The sequence below is a fragment of the Pan paniscus genome, chromosome 6 (genome assembly GCF_029289425.2).
Source record: "Pan paniscus chromosome 6, NHGRI_mPanPan1-v2.0_pri, whole genome shotgun sequence".
Classification (NCBI taxonomy): domain Eukaryota; kingdom Metazoa; phylum Chordata; class Mammalia; order Primates; family Hominidae; genus Pan; species Pan paniscus.
In genome coordinates this window covers 84,202,217-84,226,634 of record NC_073255.2, presented here as the reverse complement: position 1 = coordinate 84,226,634, position 24,418 = coordinate 84,202,217, and the positions used below count along the sequence as shown (strand labels likewise).

General features: G+C 46.3%; 1 protein-coding gene across 2 annotated transcripts in view; it reads left to right on the top strand.

Moving 5' to 3' along the window:
• Nucleotides 1–24,418, top strand: part of GALNT17 (polypeptide N-acetylgalactosaminyltransferase 17) — a 582,348-nt gene that overhangs the window by 543,475 nt on the left and 14,455 nt on the right. For both annotated transcript variants that reach the window (XM_034964282.3, XM_034964284.3), the window contains one exon: nt 2,861–2,956. In XM_034964282.3, coding sequence (XP_034820173.1) covers nt 2,861–2,956 — 96 coding nt within the window. The remainder of the gene's footprint in view (nt 1–2,860; nt 2,957–24,418) is intronic.

Sequence of the window (24,418 nt, the reverse complement as noted above, 5' to 3'; positions counted from 1 at the left end):
AAAAAAAAAAAAAAGAGATAGGGTCTTGCTCTGTTGCCCAGGCTACAGTACAGTAGCATGATCATGACATACTATAGCCAAGAACTCCTCTGCTCAAGCAATCCTCCCACCTCAGCCTCCCTAGTAGCTGATACCACAGGTGTGAGCCACTGCTGTTGGCTCTAGACAACTTTTTCTTTTTTTTGAGACACAGCCTTGCTCTGTCACCCAAGATGGAATCCAGTGGCACAATCTCAGCTCACTGTAGCCTTAAACTCCTAGACTGAAGCCACCCTCCCACCTCAGACTCCTGAGTAGCTGGGACTACAAACACATGCCACCATGCCTAGCTAATTTTGTTTATTTTTTGTGAAGTTGGGGTCTCACTAAGTTGCCCAGGCTTGTCTCAAACTCCTGACCTTAAGCAATCTTCCAGCCTCAGCCTCCCAAAGCACTGGGATTACAGGCATGAGCCACCGCACCCAGCCCACATATGCTTTTAACGCTTAGGGAAGGAGTCATCTCCTCTTAGCAGTTATCCCTGAATCCTCAGAAGGGGTAAAGAAGTTCTCCTTGGCCAGTTGCAGTGGTTCACGCCTGTATTTCCAGCACTTTGGGAGGCCGAGGCAGGTGGATCACGAGGTCAGGAGATGGAGACCATCCTGGCCAATATGGTGAAACCCTGTCTCTACTAAAAATACAAAAATTAGCTGGGTGTGGTGGCGCGTGCCTGTAATCCCAGCTACTCAGAAGGCTGAGGCACGAGAATCACTTGAACCCAGGAGGTGGAGGTTGCAGTGAGCCGAGATTGCGCCACTGCACTCCAGCCTGGTGACAGAGCAAGACTCTGTCTCAAAAATAAAAAATAAAAAAGAAGCTCTCCTTGTTGGCCCTAGCATATTTCAAACATTGCAGTAGACCGTGGACTACTTTAGGGCAGGGACTATGTTATTTATCTTTTGTTCATTAATTTAGCACAGTGCCAGGCACTTACCAGGCCTTCAATAAATATTTATTAAATTACTGAATGATAGATTTGATTGCAGAAACATTAGAACAAAGTTTAAAAGCCTGGCAGCCTCAAATCATGACGTAAAGCAAATATTCTGTTAAAACATTCATGTCCTTAATATGTAAAGAGCTCTTGGCCAGGCACAGTGGTTCACACCTATAATCCCAGCAGTTTGGGAGGCTGAGGTGGGAGGATTGCTTGAGGCCAGGAGATGGAGGCTGCAGTGAGCTATGATTGCACCCCTGCACTCCAGCCTGGAGTACAGAGCAAGACCCTGTCACTCAAAGAAAAAGAAAGAATTTAAAAATCTGCTGGAGTTGTCTGAGCCTAAACACAATTTGGGTACATAAAGAACAAAATGCCAGCCAGGCGCAGTGGTTCACACCTATAATCCCAGCACTTTGGGAGGCCAAGGCAGGTGGATCACCTGAGGTCAGGAGTTCGAGATCAGCCTGGCCAACGTGGTGAAACGCCATCTCTGCTAAAAATACAAAAAATTAACTGGGCGTGGTAGCGGGCGACTGTAATCCCAGCTACTCGGGAGGCTGAAGCAGGAGTATCGCTTGAACCCAGGAGGTGGAGGTTGCAGTGAGTCGAGATCGCGCCATTGCATTTCAGCCTGGGCAACAAGAACGAAACTCTGTCTCAAAAAAAGAAAAGAAAAGAAAAAGAACAAAATGCCTTTTCCTCTCTTTGTTTCCATGGAGAATATAACCTGGAGGGGAATGAATATAGATGGAAAGGACCAGCAACATGACCTTTTTCCCACTCATTGAGACCCTAGGGTGGTGGTGGGATGGATACCCGTATAGATCACAGTGCACCCAGAGATCCAAATTAGATCAGTTCTCACATGCTCCCAAAGACCCATGCCTAGTTTCACGGGTGTTGCTTTGGGGACTTTTGTCTATTTCCTCCGTGGGTGCGTTCCAAACACCAAACACCTACAATGGTGCTTAGTACAGCATAGGTATCAGTAAATGTTTTTGAATATATAAACAGATACTGCTAGAGCATTTTATGATAGTAAGCTTTTAGGTTTTTTTTTTTCTTTTTTTTTAGAAATAGGTCTTGCTCTGTCGCCCAGGCTGGAGTGAAGTGGTGCAATCATAGCTCACTGCAGCCTGGAACTCCTGGGCTCAAGCGATCCTCTCGTCTCAGCCTCCTGAATAGCTGGGACTACAAGTGTTTGCTACCATGGCTGGTTAATTTGTTTTAATGTTTTTTTAGGATGGGGCCTCGCTATGTTGCCCATGTTGGTCTTGAACTCCTGGGATCAAGCGATCCTCCTGCCTCCCAAAGTGCTGGGATTACAGGCGTGAGCCACCGCGTCCAGCCTAATTTGCTTTTAGGCTCTTCATGCCTTTATGCAAGTAATGACCTGAGAAGCTAACCTCTGATTACCCAGTTTATTAAAACCAATGTCGGTGCTGAGGCCCACTTACAAGCCTAACCATCTGGATAACTGGATTTTACAAGCCACTTAGAAGACTTAGAAGCCACTGAGAAGCTTAGAAGCCACTTAGAAGCTTCAAAGCCATTTAGAAGCCTAAGATCGGGGTAACCAGTGCTCCTCTATGCAGAAGTTCCCTGAGATTGCCTTTCATGTTAGGAATGGAGGTGCTGTGAGGGTGGGGGGGCAAGCTGCCCAGGACACAGTCAGAGACCTAGCATCCATGCCATCCAGCTTAAGACTTGATCTTTCTTGTTAAGGTGATCACCGCAAAGATTTGAGCCCTGGTCCTCACTTAGAGGCTCGTGTTGTCTTCCCATCATGAAGTTGGAACCAAGCCATTGTAGAACAGTGACTCGGCATCCACACCTCCACTAGCTGAGCTCTCATGGGTCGTGTTTTGTCTATTCTTGCAGCTTCGCAACAACAAGGCAAAAGACGTCTGCTTGGACCAGGGGCCGCTGGAGAACCACACAGCAATATTGTATCCGTGCCATGGCTGGGGACCACAGGTAGGAGCTCGTCTCTGACCAGGAAGGAAGTAATATCACCATCTCTGACCCACAGAGGCCTTGCAGGCCTTCTGGATAAACTTTGTTGCTGTCTACCTTGGTAGTTATTTATTCTGAGAAAAATTTTTAAGAAGAAGGTAGGAGTCTTTCTGGTTATTTCTGTAAAGAAGCTAGGGAAAAAATTCATAAGTGGTTGTTGCAGCACGCAGATTTTTTTTTTTTTTTTTTGAGATGGCGTCTCACTCTGTCCTCCAGGCTGGAGTGCAGTGGTATGATCTCGGCTCACTGCAACCTCCGCCTCCCAGGCTCATGTGATTCTCCTGCCTCAACCTCCCGAGTAGCTGGGGCTACATGCGCCCGCCACTGCGCCCGGCTAATTTTTTTGTATTTTTAGCAGAGACGGTGTTTCACCGTGTTAGCCAGGATGGTCTCCATCTCCTGACCTTGTGATCCGCCCGCCTCGGCCTCCCAAAGTGCTGGGATTACAGGCGTGAGCCACCGCGCCCGGTCAAGACTCACAGGTTTTTCTCTGTGTGTAGTGGTTTTGCATTCCCCCGAGGTCAGCTGTGTACCCTCTGCCACATCACTGCCGGTAGTTCTCATTGTCCAGATGGATACTCATCCTTCCTCCTAAGGTGGGTGAGCAATGCCAGACAGGTTACTGTTCAAATCCTCAGCCCTTTGACCTTGCAGCAACTCTGGGAAGTAGGCAGGCAGCATGAGGAAACTGAGGCACAGAGGGGCAAGTGCCTGTGAGCAAAGCAACCTAGAACCCAGGCTTTCCAGCACAGCCAAGCATTTTATACTATTTATTTATTTATTTATCTGTTTATTTTTTTAGACTGAGTCTTTCTCTGTCACCCAAACTGGAATGCAGTGCCACAATCTCAGCTCAGTGCAACCTCCGCCTTCTGGGTTCAAGCGATTCTCCTGCCTCAGCCTCCTGAGTAGCTGAGATTACAGGCTTGCACCACCCTGCCCCAGCTAGTTTTTGTATTTTCAGTAGAGACGGGGTTTCACCATGTTGGCCAGACTGGTCTCGAACTCCTGACATCAAGTGATCCACCACCTCGGCCTCCCAAAGTGCTGGGATTACAGGTGTGAGCTTCCGCCCTGGGCCAAGCACAGCCAAGCATTTTAAAGTCAAATTATCACCTGAGGTCAGGAGTTCGAGACCAGCCTGGCCAACATGGCAAAACCCCGTCTCTATTGGCCAGGTGCGGTGGCTCACGCCTGTAATCCCAGTGCTATGGGAGGCTGAGGTGGGCAGATCATGAGGTCAGGAGATCGAGACCATCCTGGCTAACACAGTGAAACCGTCTCTACTAAAAATACAAAAAATTAGCCGGGCATGGTGGTGGGCGCCTGTAGTCCCAGCTACTCGGGAGGCTGAGGCAGGAGAATAGCATGAACCCAGGAGGTGGAGCTTGCAGTGAGCCAAGATCGCAATACTGCACTCCAGCCTGTGCGACAGAGTGAGACTCTGTCTCAAAAAAAAAAAATTAGCCAGGCATAGTGGCGGGCGCCTGTAATCCCAGCTACTGGAGAGCCTGAGGCAGGAGAATCACTTGAACCTGGGAGGTGGAGTTTCAGTGAGCTGAGATCATGCCACCGCACTAGAGCCTGGGCGACAGAGCAAGACTCCATCTCAAGAAAAAAAAAAAAAAGTCAAATGCGATCCATTTAAATCCAAGTTATTTATGGAGCACCATCACCATCTACGATTGGTGAAAAGTGCCCGTGGGGAGCAGGAGATTGGCTGGGAAGCCTAGACCTTCTCCTCTCCCTGAAGGTTCTCTGTAGGGAAATGGGGGTGCGCATGGAAAGCAATATGAGCTACAGAATCTAATGCAGATGGCTGTGATGGCTGAGGCAGGAGGATTGCTTGAGGCCAGGAGATTGAGACCAGCCTGGGTAACATAACAAGACCCCCGCCTCTACAAAAAATACATAAAATGAGTTGGGCGTGGTGGCACATGACTCAGGAAGCTGAGGTGAGGGGATCACTTGAACCCAGGACTTCAAGGCTGCAGTGAGCCATGATCATGCCACTGCACTCCTGGGTGACAGAGTGAGACCTTGTCTCTTAAAAAAAGAAAAAAATAAGTGCACGTCTTCATTCATTCATTCACTCAACTAATATGTCTTGATTACCTATTCTAAAATGCTAGGCACCACTGTAACACAGGCAGCTGGTATGATGCAGTCTTTGCTCTCAAATCGTTTACCCTTGAAGGGGAGGGACTAGAAAAGAGGCAGGAAATCTACAGTAGAATAAGCGTAACCCAGGGTGCTGGGGCCTGGGAGGTGGGAGGTAGCCCAGTTTGGCTGGAACTTTGAATGCAAGAGGGAAGGGAGTGCTGAGAGAGAAGGCAGCAGAGAGGTGGAGAGCAGATGGTGAGAGACCTAAGGAGGCCTGCACCAAGACTCCAGCCTGCACGCTGCAGTGGGCAGCAGAATCGTCCCCAAGGCTGCGACAACACCAGCTCTTGGGCCCCATCCCCAGAGTTTTTGGGTCAGATCTCCAGTGGGGTCTGAGAGTTTGCTTTTGTTTTCTCCTTCCTTCCTTTTTTTCTTTTTCCCTCCCTCCCTCCCTCTCTGCCTTCCTCCCTCCCTCTCTGCCTTCCTCCCTCCCTCTCTGCCTTCCTCCCTCCCTCTCTCCCTTCCTCCCTCCCTCTCTGCCTTCCTCCCTCCCTCTCTGCCTTCCTCCCTCCCTCTCTGCCTTCCTCCCTCCCTCTCTGCCTTCCTCCCTCCCTCTCTCCCTTCCTCCCTCCCTCTCTCCCTTCCTCCCTCCCTGTCTTCCTCCCTCCCTCTCTCCCTTCCTCCCTCCCTCTCTCCCTTCCTCCCTCCCTCTCTCCCTTCCTCCCTCCCTCTCTCCCTCCCTCTCTCCCTTCCTCCCTCCCTCTCTCCCTTCCTCCCTCCCTCTCTCCCTTCCTCCCTCCCTCTCTCCCTTCCTCCCTCCCTCTCTCCCTTCCTCCCTCCCTCTCTCCCTTCCTCCCTCCCTGTCTTCCTCCCTCCCTCTCTCCCTTCCTCCCTCCCTCTCTCCCTTCCTCCCTCCCTGTCTTCCTCCCTCCCTCTCTCCCTTCCTCCCTTCTTTCCTTCCTTTCCTTCCTTCCTCCCTCCCTCTCTCCCTTCCTCCCTTCCTTCCTTCCTTCCTTTCCTTCCTTCCTCCCTCTCTCCCTCCTTCCTTCCTTTCTTCCTTTCCTTTCTTTCTTTTCCCTTCCTTCCTTCTTTCCTTCCTTTCTTCCTTCCTTCCCTCCCCCTTCCTTTCTTCCTTCCCCCCTTCCTTTCTTCCTTTCCTTTTCTTTTTTCTTTCTTTCCTTCCTTCCTTCCTTCCTTCCTTTTCTTCCTTCCTTCATTTTCTTCTTTCTTTTTTTAAGAGATAGGGTCTTGCTGTGTTACCCAGGCTGGAGTGCAATGGTGTGATTACAGCTCACTGCAGTCTCAGCTTCCTGGGCTTAAGTGCTCCTCCTGCCTCAGCCTCCTTAGTAGCTGGGACTAAAGGCAGATGCCACCATGTTCCACTCAATTTTCCATTTTTTTGTAGACATAGAGTCTTGCTGTGTTGCCTGGGCTTGTCTTGGACTCCTGGCCTCAAGGGATCCTCCCACCTTGGCCTCCCAGAGTGCTGGGATTACAGGCGTGAGCCTCAGCACCCAGCCCCAGTTTTGCATTTCCAGATGATTTCTAGGTGATGCTGATGCTGCTGGTTTGAGGAAATGGGACTTGATCCAGAGGATGTCAGGGAGCCACTGGAAGGCTCACCTGGGGGTGGGAGAGGTGATATGTTTAGACTGCCTACAGCAGTTCCAGCGGGGACTATCTAAGAAGCTATGTCTTGGAATAGACCAAATGAAAAGCCCCAGCTAGTCTCGGGCTGAGATGGCCAAGAGTTGGATATGGCAACTTGTGGTACTGAGCCTAGAGGACTTGAAGAAAGGGGACATAGAGGGTGGGAGGCAGGGCCCAGCACACTCCCCACACCACCTTCCTAGGATACCCACAGCCTCTGGCCCAGGCAGCAAGATCCCAGAGGCTGAGCCTAGGGCAGTCCCACTCCTGGGCCCCATGGCTGTGCTGGATCATCCTTTTAGGCAATTACTCCAAGAGTAGCTGTGAAAAGAGCACTTAACTCCCAGCCTTCTTTGTTCAATCTTCTGAATAAGTCACATTTGAATGGCGCACTTATTAACGGTGACATAGTAGAGGCTATCCCAGTTAGATACTGGCATAATCAAAAACTGCTCCAAGGACGTCCACTCGTCCTATGAATGTGGAACAAAGTAAAGATGGTCTGATCCCATAGCTTCCCCGTGTGGCTCTAAGCAGTTACATTTTGCTTTGGGTGTTTCAGGGGAAGGTTTTGTTTTTGTTTTCGTTTTTGTTTTTGTTTGTTTGTTTGTTTTGTTTTCAGACAGAGTCTCGCTCTGTCACCCAGGCTGGAGTGCAATGGCGCGATCTCGAGTCACTGCAACCTCCGCCTCCTGGGTTCAGGCGATTCTCCTGCCTCAGCCTTATGAGTAGTTGGGATTACAGACACCCACCACCATACCCAGCTAATTTTTGTATTTTCAGGAGTGATGGTGTTTCGCCATGTTGGTCAGGCTGGTCTCAAACTCCCGACCTCAGGTGATCCACCCACCTTGGCCTCGCAAAGTGCTGGGATTACAGGCAAGAGCCACTGCGCCCAGCCTCAGGGGAAGGTTTTTAAAGCCACTCAGGAAGCACTTGGGTGAACCTGAGGCCTGGGATGTTAAGGCGGCAGTGTCTGCCTTCTGTGGCCCTGTGGCCCCCCACCCTCCCCATCTGTCTACCCCAGCATCTTTAACACCTTTGTGATGCCTATACCTCCAGACATAGTCTGGGGCAGACTGCTGTGAACTTGACCTTCCTTACCTTTCTGTCTGGAGCCTTTATTCCTCTATAGCCCCTCCCTCAAGCTTCTGCCCAGTGGGAACCTGATAGACCAGCAGGAATGCCTGGATGGCATAATTTCAGGACAACATAGTCAGAACTTTTCTTTCTTTTCTTTTCTTTTTTTAGAGACAAGGTCTTTCTCTGTCACCCAAGCTGGAGTCCAGTGGTGCAATCATAGCTCACTGCAGCCTTGACCTCCTGGGCTCAAGAAATCCTCCCATCTCGGCCTCTCAAGTAGCTGGGATTACAGGCATGCATCACCATGCCCAGCTAATTTTTTTTAAAAAGTTTTTTGTAGAAATAGGGGTCTCCCTATGCTTCCCAGGCTGGTGCAGAAGTCCTGACCTCTGGAACTCCTGATCTCAGGCAATTTTCTCACCTCCGCCTCCCAAAGTGCTGAGGCTACAGGTGTGAGCCCCTGTGCTTGAGCCTGTGGTTAAAATTTAATGAGGGCTTTCACTCTGAAGGTGACCACCTTCTGACTCCCTCCCCAGGCAGGAGGCAGACATCAAGTCTCCTTTCCCGCTGGGAGCTTAGTGGCACTCCCAGCACAGTGTGGCGCCTTTGTTAGGAAATGGCTGGGTTTCATCGTTCCCAGCTCCACCTGCGTGCGGAACTTTTCCAAGTGAAAGCTCCTGCCACGGAGCTGATTAGATTGAGTTGATTTAGAACGGCAAACCGGATTAGGCTGCTCATGGCTCCCCCGGCTCTGGGATGGACACTTGTTAAGTGGGCCCCGGCTGCTTTCCGTCAGCTGCTTTTTAAAAAGTCAATCTTATGTTGCTTTCTGTTCAGCCACGTGTCCTGAATTAGAGAACACTTGGCGTGGCTCTCCAGCTGCCAGGCGGTCCCTCTACTCACTCATCAAAGCTCCCCCACTTCCCAAACCCACTCCTTCTGTGCAAGGAGTCCTGTCACCCAACTGGAATCCTTCTAAACTGCTTCCCAAAATGCCATGGGTGCAAACAGTGGCAGAATCAGAGCTCCTGTAACCAGGCAGCTCCCAGCAGAAGGAATTGGTGCTCCACGGACATCGCTAGCTTAATTAATGGACTCTATGTTGTAATTTATTATCAAACAGCAATTAAACAGAGATAAAATAGGCACTGAGGAGGGTAATTTCCTGTCTTGCAGCATGTGTTTGTCAACAAGATGTTCCGGGCCACTCAGAGAGCCTTGCTTGCTCGGAAATGTCTGTTGCCTCGGTTTTGGCTGATTACTAATTAGAATTAGACAAACATCCGCTTCTTTTTGGAAGCCTGAGTTTTATTTAAAAATAGAATGTCAAGGCCGGGCGCACTGGCTCACGCTTGTAATCCCAGCACTTTGGGAGGCCAAGGCGGGTGGATCACTTCCAGTCAGGAGTTTGAGACCAGCCTGGCCAACATGATGAAACCTCGTCTCTACTAAAAATACAAAAATTAGCCAGGTGTGGTGGTGGGCACCTGTAATCCCAGCTACTCCGGGAGGCTGAGGCAGGAGAATCACTTGAACTCAGGAGGCAGAGGTTGCAGTGAGCTGAGACCATGCCACTGCACTCCAGCCTGGGCAACAGAGCAACACTCTGTCTCAAAAAAAAAAAAAAAACAAAAGAAACCATCAAGGATGCAGTAGCAGCCTTAGTGTTGGCTTGAACCTATTTGGAACAGAAGTTCTTGTCTAAGGAGACCCACAGACCCCCAGTTCTACCAGGCTGTTGCCCTCCTGCACCCAGGCCCAGGGTGGGTCCCCAAGCTAGAGCAACCACAGTGAAACCAGAACACTTTGGCTACCCTGCACGGAGAGCACCCTCCTCTGCCAGGCCCTTCTTGCTACACCGCTCCAGACAGCTGGTCAACCTTCTCCAGCCACAGCTTCTGATTTCTCCAGAAAGGCAAAGGTGCTATCAGGAAGAAAGAGGGGGCTAGGGGTAGTGCTGACCCCAGGGACCCACTGTGGCATCTTTCTCAGCCCTGAACGCCCCCGCTGGCTCTGCATCTGCTCTCTCGGGTCCCTACAGCTGACCCGCAGCCCGGGGTTTGAACAGTGCGGTATACAATGGACTCTGGCCCCATAGCCGCGTGTTCCAGCCCCTGCCTAGGGACAGCTCTGAACACTCTGGGTCAGGGCTGGGCTGTGTTAAAGAACAAAAATGCTGACAATAAGACCCATATCTGTTTTTGGTGACATGTTTAATCCTTCCAACTACTCTGTCTGGTAAATAGTAACCTCCTCCCATCCCCCCGACTTTATTTTTTATTTGAGATAGGGTCTTGTTCTGTCATCTAGGCTAGAGTACAGTGGTGCAATCATAGCTCGCTGCAGCCTCAAACTCCTGGGTTCAAGCAACCCTCCTGCTTCAGCTTCCAGAGTAACTGGGACTACTGGTATGAACCACCACACCCAGCTAATTTTTCAGGTTTTTTGTAAAGATGGGGTCTCACTATGTTGCCCAAGTTGGTCTCGAACTCCCAACCTCAAGCTGTCCTCCCACCCTGGCCTCCCAGAGTGCTAGGATTTTGGATGTGAGCCACCTTGCCTGGCACCACCTGCTTTTTTTTTATTATTATTATTAATGAGAACATGGAGATTCAGATAGGGCAATGCCAGCTGTCAAACGAATGTCCCATATCATTTGGTCTTGGGTACTCTGGTCTGCATCTGGTGAATTCTGGAGAGCACCTCATATCCTTGAGTCCTTCAGTGTTCTCCAGGCCGCAGCAAAACACAGTGGAAAGACTCATAGGAAGCAGAGAGGAATGGAACATGAAAGCTCAGGTGCAGAGGCTGGAATCACGAGGCACATTTCAGGAAAGAATCACACAGTTGGCAGAAGCAGGTGGTTCAGGGTGGCCCAAAAGGGACAGAGTATGGAGATCCTCCAGCGCTGGGATCAAGGGCTGGGGCTTCCACTCTGCATCTCAGGTGTGGTCCACTGACCCAGTGAACCCTCTGGGGACTTATTGTAACTGCCTCTTCCAAAGTCCAACCCCCGACCTAGTGGAGGTGGGGCCTAGGATTCCACATCGTAACAAGCATTGGCAGGTGCTTTTCTTTGTCAATCCACAACTATTTATTGAGCATCTATTTTGAGAACTTGTTTGGGGGTTCTAGCAGGGGAGTGCAGATACTCGTATACCCTTGACCAAAGACTGGTCTTCCTCTATTGGGGATGGTCATCCTCTTTGACCAAGCATGCAGTTTCAGGAGGGATGCACGTGGAGGGGTGAGGGAGAAAGGGGACACCCGTCTAGCCAGCCAGATCAGCTGAATCAACCCTGGCGATCAATGGGATGACAGATGTTGCAGCCAGATCACCCTCACATCCAAGTGAGCATCTATTTTGGATAATGCTGTGAATTAGGCCATATAGGTGGTGATCATATGTCCCTATCTGCCCAGGACAGACCCTGTTTAGGCCTAGTGTCCCAGCTTGATTTTTTGTTTTTAATTTATAACACTATCTTAGTTTTTTATATAATTGAGGTTCTTGGGGTTTTTTGTTTTTTTTTTCTTTTCAAGGCAATTACTCTTTTTTTTTTTTTTTTTTTTTTTTTTTTGAGACAGAGTCTCACTCTGTCACCCAGGCTGGAGTGCAGTGGTGCGATCTTGGCTCACTGCAACCTCCGCCTCCTGCGTTCAAGCGATTCTCCTGCCTCAGCCTCCCGAGTAGCTGGGATTACAGGCACCTGCCACCACACCTGGTTAATTTTTATATTTTTAGTAGAGATGGGGTTTCACCATGTTAGCCAGGCTGGTCTTCAACTTCTGACCTCAGGTGATCCGCCTGCCTAGGCCTCCCAAAGTTCTGGAATTACAGGCGTAAGCCACGGCGCCCAGCCTGTTTACTCTTTATAATGTATAATTTTGCAGGTTTTAGCAAGCACATGTGATCAAGTAATCACACCATAATCAAGATACAGAGCAGTTCAATATTCCCCTGAACCTCTGCCCACATATACTTTTTAAAAAGATTTATTTTGTTAGAGACAGCATCTCACTCTGTCACCCAGGCTGGAGCACAGTGGTGCCACCAGAGCTCACTGTGGCCTTGAACTCCTGGGCTCAAGCAATCCTGCTGCCTTAGCCTCCTGAGTAGCTGGGATTACAGTCACACACCACCATACCAGGCTTTTTTATTTTTTTTTAAATTTTTGTAGAGATAGGGATCTCACTGTGTTGCCCAGGCTGGTCCCAAACTCCTGGGCTCAAGTGATCCGCCCACCGCTGCCTCCCAAAGTGCTGGGATTATAGGTATAAGCCAGTGCGCCCAGCCTTCCACATACTTTTATACACATCACAATCACTTTTGAGGACCATAGTTGAGAGAGTGTTCATAGAAGTTGCCTGTGCACCTGCACATGTTCAAACCTAACACGTTCCTGCAAATTCTGATGCAGCTTTGTCGCCGAGCTGAGACTCACTGCCCCTCCACAGCCCATACCATGGACAAGATGTGACTAACAGGGTCTGCAAGAAATGGCCCTGGAGATTTCAACGGGCACTCTTTGAAACAGCTACTGGCTGTAATGAGATGTTCGTAAGATGAGGTGTGCACTGTGGGAAGGAATTGAGGGTGGGAGTCCCTGTTGGAAGGTGTCAAGCTCTGTTCCCAGGACCTTTCTGATTTAGTAGGCTCAGGGGAGGACATTAGCAACCTCTCCTCTGTGTGTCCTCCCTGTTAATACATTTTCCTCCTCTTCTCCGTCCTTTCCGAGAGACTCACATTTCTTCTCTCAGTTAATTCATCACCAAAATGACAGATGAGATTCTTTTATCCTGTAATTAAATTCAATCTGATCTTGGACTCATTCTCTGATGGCTTCATCTTTTAAGCGATACATCATCCAAACACCTTGTCATTATGATGCATAGTGCCAATAAGGCGCCCGTGCCCTGCTGGCGTGATGGGGCTCTGGCGAGCTATTAGCATGTAGGAGGCACCCCTGGTTGTCGTCGGAAAACACAGAAGTGAGTGACACCCAGCAGCCTCTTGGCTTCCAGATGCTATCATGTAAGTGTCGGAGCTCAGGCAACACAGTCTTTGAGAACACATTGAAGTTTCGCCCAAGAAAAGATGGCTTTGGTCCAGAAAACAGGCCTGAGATTCTGGGAATATACCTCTCCCATTTGATAAGAAGCAAACTTGGTCATCCCTTTCCATCCACGAAAACCCAATTCCTAGAAATCACCATGGGGGTCAAATCAGGGGATCTGTAGACCTTCTGGAAAACAGAGTTGGGGGACTGAAGGCAGATACTTTTTAAACTTTTTTTTATTAATTAATTATATATTTCATGACAGGGTCTTGCTCTGTCACCCAGGCTGGAGTGCGGTGGTGCAATCAGCTCACTGCAACCTCAATCTCCCAGACTACAGGTGCGCACCACCATGCCTAGCTAATTTTTTTGTATTATTTGTACAGATGGGGTCTTGCTGTGTTGCCCAAGCTGGTCTCAAACTCCTAGGCTCGAGTGATTCTCCCCCCTCAGCCTCCCAAAGTGCTGGGATTACAAGTGTGAGCCACTGCACCTGACCCAGATACTTTTGATGCTGAGAAAACCTGCTGCACACACAAATGGGAGATGAAACAGAAAATAGGAGAGGAAATGCTGATGGTGTTCTGTGTATCTGAAATTCGACACCACAGAGGTTCTGAACCACTTATTTTCATTTTCCATTTTCAATCTCTTATGCCATATTTTTTAAAACCTCTCCTTTTGCATTCCAATGCAACACTTATAAATTCGTCTTACCTCGTTGCATGCAGATAGTGAGAATATTAACAGCCTTTTTTGTTGTTGTTGTTGCTCTTCTGACTCGTCTTCTCTCAAAATATTCAAAATGTTTCTGATTTTATTACTTTGGGTTGTTAGTTCCTGCCTCCCGGGCCCTGCGTCCATCAGCCTGTGTGTACACCCCTTGCAGCCACCCTCTTTGCAGACCTCCATGCAATGCAGTTTTACGTGCTTTCTGCTTGCTGAGATTTTCCCCGAGGCTTTGGGGGACCCAAGCCTCTTTCTCTGCCATCTGCTTTGCTTCTCTTTTCTATTTCCAACTCCCAATTCCGTTTTTCTAATTATCCCTGAGAAGTGGCTCTCGTGATCCACGTACAGAGCACAGGAAGGCTTGAGTTCCTAAATATTTCCTGCTGATATATCACCTAAGTTTATGAAATATTCTAAATATTCTGTTGTGTCCTTTCAACAATATTCACAACATCTTCATCAGGAGTAGATTCCTTCTCAAGAGACCACTGTCTTTGCTTATCCATTAAGAAACAACTCTATATCTGTTCCTGTTTGATCATAAGATTGTAGCAATTCCACGCCATCAGTGTGCAGAAGTAAAGACACATGTACAGGCATACCTCATTTCATAGCGTTTCACTTTATGGTACTTTGTAGATGTTGCATTTTTTCACAGATTGAAGGGTTGTGGCAACGTGACATCGAGCAAGTCTATGGGTGCCGTTTTTCCAACAGCACCTGCTCACTTCCTGTCGCTGTGTCACATTTTGGTAATTCTTGCAATATTTCAAACTTTTTCATTAGTATTGTATCTGTTATGGTGGTTTGTGATCAGTATCTTTGATGTTACTATTGTAATTATTCGGGGCACTATGAGCTGCACCCAGACAGGACCACGAACGTAAATCATAAATGTTGTGTGTGTTTGACGGCTCCACTGTTGGGCCATTCTCCTATCTCTCTCCCAATTCTCGGGCCTTTCTATTCCCTGAGACACAGCAATATTGAAATTCGGCCAATTAACAGCCCTATAATGGCCTCTAAAAGCTTTAGTGAGGAAGACAAGTCACAAGCCAAATAAGGCTGAAAGCTAGGCCTCTTGTGCCAAATAATTTGCCAAGTTATGAATGCAAAGGAAAAGTTATTGAAGGAAATTAAACATGCTACTCCAGTGAACACACGAATGCTAAGAAAGCAAAACAGCCTCATTGTTCATAGGGAGTCAGTTTTAGTGGTATGGTTAGAAGATCAATCCAGCCACAATATTCCCTTAAGCCAAAAGCCTAATCCAGAACAAGGGCCTAGTTCTCTTCAATTCTATGAAGGCTGAAAGAAGTGAGGAAGCTGCAGAAGAAAAGTTTGAAGGTAGCAGAGGTTGGCTTGAGGTTTAAGGAGAGAAGCTGTCTCTGCAACATAATGGTGCAGGGTGAAGCAGCAAGTGCTGATGGAGAAGCTGCAGCAAGTTCTCCAGAAGATCTAGCTAAACTCATTGCTGAAGGTGTCTACACTCAACAACAGATTTTCAGCGTAGACAGAACAGCCTTCTATTAGAAGAAGGTGCTATCTAGGACTTTCCCACATAGAGAGAAGTCCATGCCTGGCTTCAAAGCCTCAAAGGACAGCCTGACTCTCCTGTGAGAGGCGAATGCAGCTGGTGACTTTAAGTTGAAGCTAAAGCTCATTTACCATTTTGAAGATCCTAGGGCCCTTAAGAATGATGCTAAATCTACTCTGCATGTGCCCGAGAAATGGAACAACAGAGCTTGGATATCAGTGCATCTGTTTACAGCATGGTTTACTGAATATCTTTTTTTTTTTTTTTTCTTTTTTTTGAGACGGAGTCTCACTCTGTCACCAGGCTGGAGTGCAGTAGCGCAATCTCGGCTCACTGCAATCTCCGACTCCTGGGTTCAGGCGAGTCTCCCGCCTCAGCCTCCCGAGTAGCTGGGACTACAGGTGCGCACCATCACGCCCAGCTAATTTTTCTATTTTTAGTAGAGACAGGGTTTCCACCATGTTGGCCAGGATGGTCTCGATCTCTTGACTTCAAGATCCGCCCTTCTTGGCCTCCCAAAGTGTTGGGATTACAGGCGTGAGCCACAACGCCTGGCCGGTTTGCTGATTATATTAAGCCCACTGTCCAGTCCCACTTCTCAGAAAAAAAAAAAAAGATTCCTTTCACAATATCACTGCTCATTGATAATGGTCACCTAGGAGCTCTGATGGATATGTACCAAAAGATGAATGTTGTTCTCATGCCTGATAACACATCATCCATTCTGCAGCCCATGGATCAAGGAGTAATTTTGACCTTCAAGTCTTATTTAAGAAATTCATTTTGTAAGACTGTAGCTGCCATAGATAGTGATTCTTCTCATGGGTCTGGGCAAAGTCCATGGAAAGCTTTTCGGGAAGAATGTACCATTTTAGATACCAGTAAGCATGTTTGTGATTCATGGAAGACCAAAATAGCAACATGAACAGGAGTGTGGAAGAAGTGGATTCCAACCCTCATGGATGACTTTGAGGGTTTCAAGGCTTCAGTGGAGGAAGGAACTCCAGATGTGGTGGAAACAGCAAGAGAACTAGAACCAAAATGGAGCCCATAGATGGGACTGAATTGCTGCAATCTCATGATCAAACATGAACAAAGAGTTGTTTCTTCACGGGTAAGCAAAGACAGTGGTCTCTTGAGATGGAATCTACTCCTGATGGGGATGTTGTGAATATTGTTGAAATGACACAAGAGAATATTTAGAATATTCCATAAACTTAGGTGGTATATCAGCAGCAGGATTTGAGAGGATTGGCTCCAATTTTGAAAGAAATTCTACTGTGGGTAAAACGCTACTAACCAGCATTGGATGCTACAGCGAAATATTTCATGGAAGGGAGAGAGTCAATTAATGCAGCAAACTTTGTTATTCTCTTATTTTAAGAAATTGCCACAGCCGCCCCAACATTCAGCAGCCACCACCCCGCCACCCTGATCAGTCAGCAGCCATAACATCAAGCCGTGACCCTCCATTAGCAAAAAGATTACAGCTTACTGAAGGCTCAGATGATCACTAGTATTTTTAGCAATGAAGTATTTTTAAATTAAGCTATGCACATTTTTAAAAGGCATGCTATTGCGCACTTAATAGTCTACAGTGTAGTGTAAACATAACTTTTTATGCACTGGGAAACCAATATATTTGTGTGACTTGCCTTTTTATTGCAATATTCGCTATATTGCAGTGGTCTGCAACTGAACCTGCAATATCTCAAGATAGGCCTGTATTTGATTTTGCCTAAGGAAGACTCAGGGTTAAGGAGGAATTACTGTACTATTTCTTTCCTGCCAGAATGGATTGATGAGCTATTCTTTCCAGGAAATCACAATGACAGTCATAAATTGTTTTCCAGTGGAGATTGTGAGTTGAGACTTTTGTGTCTTCCGGGAAGTTTAGCTGACTTTTCTCCAGGCACAAAAAGTCATTCAGGCAGGTTTTGTGCTCATGTTAGGCTTGGAATAAGGAACTCAGATTGAACAATACAGTGGTAGCCATGTCACCAGCTGAGCCTTTCTCCCTTGCCCAGGGATATTAAATTCCACAGCCAAATAAGTGAAAGTCACTTCTGCTCCTCTTTTTTTATTCTTTTCTTTCTTTCTTTCCTTTCTTTCCTTCCTTTCTTCCTTCCTTCCTTTCTCTCTTTCTCTCTTTCTTTTTTTGAAAGAGTCTGTTTCTGTCACCCAGGCTGGAGTGCAGTGCCACAATCAGAGCTCACTGTAGCCACGACCTCCTGGATTCAAGCAATCCTCCCACCTCTGCCTCCCAAGTAGCTGGACCACAGCCACACACCACCATGCTTGGCTAATTTTTAAGTTTTTTATAGAGATGGGGTCTCGCTATGTTGCCTCGCTATGTTGACCAAGCTGGTCTCAAACTCCTGGCCTCCCGCAATCCTCCTGCCTCAGCCTCCCAAAGTGCTGGGATTTATAGGTGTGAGTCAGTGTGCCTGGCCCTTCTTTTTTACTGAAGGCACAATAGCATTTCAGAGAGTTTGAAAAACACAAATTTAAATCATCCATGGTCCTGCCACCCTACAACAACTATTATTATTACTGAAGGTTACTTTCAGCTTTTCTTTTTTTCAAAGAAATATATTGATTTGTTAGGCTGTCTTTATATCACTGAATTAAAAAGGAAACAACGTCACTGTTTCTGAAGGACAAGGAGGGGGACGTAAAGCCTCCTGGTGGAATGTATTTAGTGCCTTACTCTTTACTCTTTAGCTAGGAGGCTCAGCAGGGTGATGCAGAACTTCACAGTAGCCTCATCCCTGACTGCTTGATTCACAGAGCTTTGATTTCTCCTTGGAACAGTAGTATCTGTTGAATGATTATTTTCAGTAAGTTCATAGTGAGATATGTACACACACATACACATACACATAAAACAAGCTACATAAACAATTTTATTATACATACACAATGTATGTATATCAGTACTTTTTAATTTTTTTATTTTTATTCTATTTTTTTTTTATTTTTGAGAAGGAATCTCACTCTGGCACCCAGGCTGGAGTGCAGTGGCATGATCTCAGCTCACTGCAACCTCCACCTCCCAGGTTCAAGTGATTCTTCTGCCTCAGCCTCCAGAGTAACTGGGATTACAGGTGCCCGCCACCACACCCAGCTAATTTTTGTATTTTTAGTAGAGATGGGGTTTCATCATGTTGGCCAGGCTGGTCTCAAACTCCTGACCTCAAGTGATCCGCCCACCTTGGCCTCCCAAAGTGCATGAGCCACCGCACTCAGCCATAAGTACATATTTGTTACAGTATATACTTAGATCGATAACTATATACTAGTGTTAGTATTCAGTGGAAGTGGATCATCATAAAGTTCTTCATCCTTGTTGTCTTCACATACTATAAGTATATAAGTATATATTTAAGTATATACTATAATATAAATAGTGTGTGTGTGTATAAATAGTGTGTGTGTATATATATATAGTGTGTATATATATCTATAATACATACATACATACACACACACACACACACATATACATATATATATATGGAGACAAGACCAAAACAATGCAATGTGAGATCCCGGGTTGGATCCTGGGAAGAAAATCCATGTTTGTGGTTTTGATTTGCATGTCCCTTCAATGATAGACTGGATTTTAAAAATGTGGTACATATACATCATGGAATACTTTATAGACATAAAAAAGAACGGAATCTTGTCCTTTGCAGGGACATGGATGGAGCTTGAGGCCATTATCCTTAGCAAAGTAACACAGAAACAGAAAACCAAATAACTTCTCTCTTATAAGTAGGATCTGAATTATGAGAACACGTGGACACATACATAGAAGGGAATAACACACACTGGGGCCTATTGGAGGGTAGGGGGTGGAGGGTGGTAGGAGGGAGGGGATCAGGAAAAATATTAAATAGCTAATGGGTACTAGGCTTAATACCTGGGTGATGAAATAAGCTGTACAACAAACCCCCATGACACAAGTTTACCTGTGTAACAAACCTGCATATGTACCCCTGCACTTTAAAAAAAGTTGAAAAAAAAAAAGAATCTATAGGAAAGAAAACAAGTTCTTTGTAAAGCTGGAGCAAGACCCCAGTTATTCAATGGTGGGTGAGGTCGGGGAAGCTAATATCCACATTTGCTTCTCATTATTTTATTTAATCTGTTATTTTATTAGTCCGTTTTCATGCTGCTGATAAAGTCATACCTGAGACTGGGCAATTTACAAAACAAGGAGGTTTAATGGACTCACAGGTCCACGTGGCTGGGGAGGCCTCACAATCACGGTGGAAGGTGAAAGTGACGTCTTCCCTGGTGGCAGACAAGAGAAGAGAACTTGTGCAGGGAAAATCCCCTTTATAAAACCATCAGATCTTGTGAGACTTATTCACTATCTCGAGAATAGCACAGGAAAGACCCACCTCCATGTTTCAATTACCTCCCACTTGGTCCCTCCCACAAAACATTAGAATTGTGGGAGCTACAATTCCAGATGAGATTTGGGTGGGGACAGAGTCAAACCATATCAATCTCCATAAATGCCCTATGATGTAATGTATAATTATCCCAATTTTTTTTTTTTTTTTTTGAGATGGAGTCTCACTCTGTCACTCAGGCTGAAGTGCAGTTGCACAGTCTCGGCTCACTGCAACCTCTGCCACTCAGGTTTAAGCAATTCTCCTGCTGCAGCCTCTGCCACCCAGATTCAAGCAGTTCTCCTGCCTCAGCCTCCCAAGTAGCTGTGATTACAGATGTGCACCACCACGTTCAGTTAATGTTCGTATTTTTAGTAGAGACGGGGTTTCACCATGTTGGCCAGGCTGGTCTCAAACTTCTGACCTCAAGTGATTCGCCCGCCTCGGCCTCCTAAAGTGCTGGGATTACAGGCATGAGCCATGGTGCCCAGCCATTATCCCCATTTTAAAAAATGAGGAAGCGGAGTCCCATAGGGCTACAGTAACTGGCCCAGGGCCATAAAATCATTAAGTAGCAGAGCCTGGATTTCTTAAGCAGGCCCCAGAGTCCAAGTCCTTAACCATTATACTCCTGTCTCTCTAATGACACAGCAAGGTCAGAAATGCTGCTCTAGTTGGCAAGCGAAGAAAGTGAGCTGGTTGAGCCGTGGTACAGAAAGCCAGTGCTTGCTAGCACGTCCACACTGAACCAGGATACAGCCCTCCCTTCCCATTTCACATATAGAGACAAAAAAGAAATTCATGTCATCAGCGGTCTGTCCTACTGAGAAATAAATTCTTTACTTCCTTAACCAATTCAGCAGTCAAAGGTGTGCTTTGAAGATGTGCTTAGGAATATTCTCCTGATTCCCTAGAAGTCGGAGTGGACTACGCATTCCCTCTCTCACCCAGCTCTTCCAGCTGTCATCCTGGTGCCCCACACCAAGAGAGGGCCCAGGTCTCTCCACAGGTCATGTGGGCCAGACCCTGCCTCCATCAGAACTGCCCCAATCTATCCGCTCCTAGAACTGTCTCTGCAAGAAAATCAGCCTGAGGTTTTTGTGGCACAAAGATGTATCCCCATTCATTCCAAGTAGCAAATGCATTTTCTGGAAACATAGTGCTTGAATCCAGCATGATGAGTCATATGGCAGAAGGGAGAAGCCAGCAGAGGAAGGGCCCTTGGGACCATCCCAGCCCCCAGGAGCTGGCCCTCTCTGCAGGAACCATCTGGTTCCATAGCATGCTTTCTAAGCTCCCATATATATTTTTAAATCAACTATATGGAAGCGTAAGGTAAATAAATACACTGCATCTATTTAAAGTGTGCAATCTGATGAGTTTTGCCAGGTGTGTGCATCTGTGAAGCTGCTCTTGAAATCAAGATTCAGAACATTTCCATCTCCCTCAAGGATTTCTCATGCTCCTTTTCTAACCCCAGCTCTCAGGCAGCCACCACTTGCCCACTGTGAGACATTTATTTTCTATATTCAGTTTGGGATTGGGCATTTGGAATTTTCCAAAGGCAGCATCCTCTGTAGATGTCTACAGGCCCCTGGAGACAGAGCATCTTCTCAGGCCTGTATCCTCCATGCCTGGGACTGGGTCCTTGCTCTCAGGACAGCCTAGAGGGGCTCCTGTCCACTGCTGGGCTGCCTCTTTCTTTGCTTGGCCCAGCTTCCCAAACACCCAGGATAATAAAGGAGAAACTCTGTCAATTTCAATAATATGCACATGTACTTGCCAGTCATAAGAAACCATTCTTCTGGGCTTTAACCAAGCAATAAATAAATTTACTCCAAAGCAGATCTGAATTAATGGAATATATCTCTCTGTCTCTTGAGTAGAAGCTGGGAAACCTGAACTTTTCTTTTTTGGTGTTTGTTTTAGAGATAGGATCTTGCTCTGTCACCTAGGCTGGAATTCAGTGGTGCAGTCATAGTTCACTGCAGCCTTAAGTTCCTGGGCTCAAGTGATCCTCCTGCCTCAGCCTCCCGAGTAGCTGGGACTACACGCATGTGCCACCATGCCCAGCTAGTTTATTTTATTTTTATAGAGACGGTGTTTCACTATGTTACCCAGGCTGGTCTTGAACTCCTAGCCTCAAGTGATCCTCCTGCCTCACCCTCCCAAAGTGCTGGGATTACAGGTGTGAGCCCCTGTGCCCAGCCAAGAAACCTACATTTTGCATTTAGCCATTGTTTTCTACACTGACTGCTGGATTTTAAAATCAAGAGAAAGGCCTCTAATAGGAAAGCAATTGCAAGCCATGTTTTTATTGATAATCTGATGGATTTTGCCGTGTTCTGGAGTCATTCTGCAATTATTTATCTGGTTTTTGTTTATCTGGCTATAACCTGCGTATTCTAGTTTTCCTTCAAGGCTGTTAAATTTGGGTTAATAGTTGTATGTGTCTCTTAGATCATCTCAAATGGAAAATTCTTTTCCCCTAAATGAGAATTAATTGTATTTGAGCTCAGAGGGTTTTTTCCTAATGCATTAGGGTGTGGATAGTGACGTTCATTTCTCCTCATGAGCCCAGGAGCCAAATAGAGTAATCCCATTCACTTCCAAAGACATTTATAGAGCATTTGATTTTTGCAAGATACTTTTGTTGGTCCCTAATGCTGGATAAAAATGGGTATAATGCTGCTAAAAATAACAATAAGAAAAACCTATAGCAAAGAAAGACACATTTATAAAATACGAGATTATGTAAGTTGGAAGAATCATATCTGGGTGGGGGCTATATGGAGCCAGTGGAGACAGGGTGGGGCTAGGGAGAGAATATCCTGCATATACAGGGAAGGCAGGCTGGACGGTCAGCTGTTGTTGAGAAACCTCATATCATCTATCAGACTAAGCCAGAAAAGCAAGAGTTACACCTGAAAAGGTAAGTGGGACCATAGAGTAAAAAGTCATGGTAGAAAGTTTATTCTTAAATTGGTGGACCATGAGAGCAATGGAAGATTGAGGCAAGGAATGGTATGGTTATAACCTGCAGGACTGGGTAGGGTAGATGGGAACTGTGAGGGTCTGGAGGCAAGAGAACCAGTGATAAAGATCTGTCTTTATCTGCATCTGTCTCAGAATAGTAAGAATATTTGGGTCTCAGAATAGTCTGGAATTTTGGGAGGAAATATTTAGAGGCAGGAATCGGAGGACATGCAAATTTGTGGATGAAAGGATGAGGGAGGGGAAGGGCGCAAGGTTGATTCAAGTGCGCAAGTCTAGAACTAGGGGACTCTGGGTGCGTCACAGGGAGCTAATTGTCTATTGGCTCCACACTGCAGGAATGAGAGTCACAAGTTTCAGGCAGTCGTAAACTCAGAGAATAATGCATTACCCATCCTTCTCCTCCCACTAGCAGGATTACCTTGGCAACAGTGAGCATCATCATACCAAGATGATAGATTTCACAGATAGTGGCTTGGCCATAATTTGGTGAATGAGCATCACAGTAATGAAATAGCTTTCAGTAGTAGAGTACATTAGATACTTTGAAGGGTCTCCCTGCTCTCATATAGACAGATTTTAGATAAACTATAACAAATATTATTTATATTTTTCTTCTAGGCTCATAAGAAAGTGGTTGTATCAGCCGGGAGTGGTGGCTCATGCCTATAATCCCAGCACTTTGGGAGGCCTACTCAGGCAGATCACCTGAGGTCAGGAGTTCAAGACCAGCCTGGCCAACATGGCAAAACCCTGTCTCTACTAAAAGTATAAACATTAGCCAGGTGTGGTGGTGGGTGCCTGTAATCCCAGCTACTCAGGAGGCTGAGGCAGGAAAATTGCTTGAATCTGGGAGGCAGAGGTTACAGCGAGCCATGATCACGCCACTGCACTCCAGCCTGTGCGACAAGAGCGAGACTCTGTCTCAAAAAAAAAGAAAAGAAAAGAAAAGAAAGAAAGTGGTTGTATCAGTGAGCTTTTGCTGCATAACAAATTATCCCAAGACATTTTCAGATAAACTAAATCTGACAGTGTGTCTGTCCTATGACAGACAGTCACCAAAGGAACTTCTAAAGAATGTACTGTAGGAAAAAGGAAAATGACTGCAGAAGGATGTCTTGAGGCAAGAATGAATTATAAGCAAAGAAATTTATAAACACATAAATCTATGCAAACATTTATTGCATAAAATCATAAGAATAATGTCTAATTTGGGGAACAAGGGAGATATAACCAAAATACTGAACTATTAGAAGGAAGTGATCAGATTTGGTATCCTAATGTCTTTGAATTTTATTGAGGGGAAGCAGATGTTAAGATAATTTATAAAATTAGATTTTGCAAAGTTGTCACTGGTTAAATTTGAAGAGTAAACAATAAAATAATAGAAATGGAGTGTGATTTTTAAATCTGTAGAGGGGAACAATGAAATCTGATAACATGTCAACAAATCAACCAAACGCAACTAATCCAAGCAAAGGCAAGTAGAGGAGAAAGAAGGAAACAGAGGAGCCTGGACAAACAGAAAGCACAAAGAGAGATGGTAGAAATAAGTACAAATATATCATTAATTACAATGAATATGAATGGATTTAACTCTTCAGTTAAAAGACAGAGATTGCCACCTTAAATTTTTAAAACTCCAGCTGTATTCCATTTTCAAGAGACACATAAAAAACCTCAGGAGAGCGCCGGGCCCAGTGGCTCACTCCTGTAATCCCAGCACTTTGGGAGGCCGAGGGGGGCAGATTGCCAGAACTCAGGAGTTCGAGACCAGCCTGGGCAACACGGTGAAACCCCGTCTCTACTAAAATACAAAAAATTAGCTGGGCATGGCAGCGTGTGCCTGTAATCCCAGCTACTC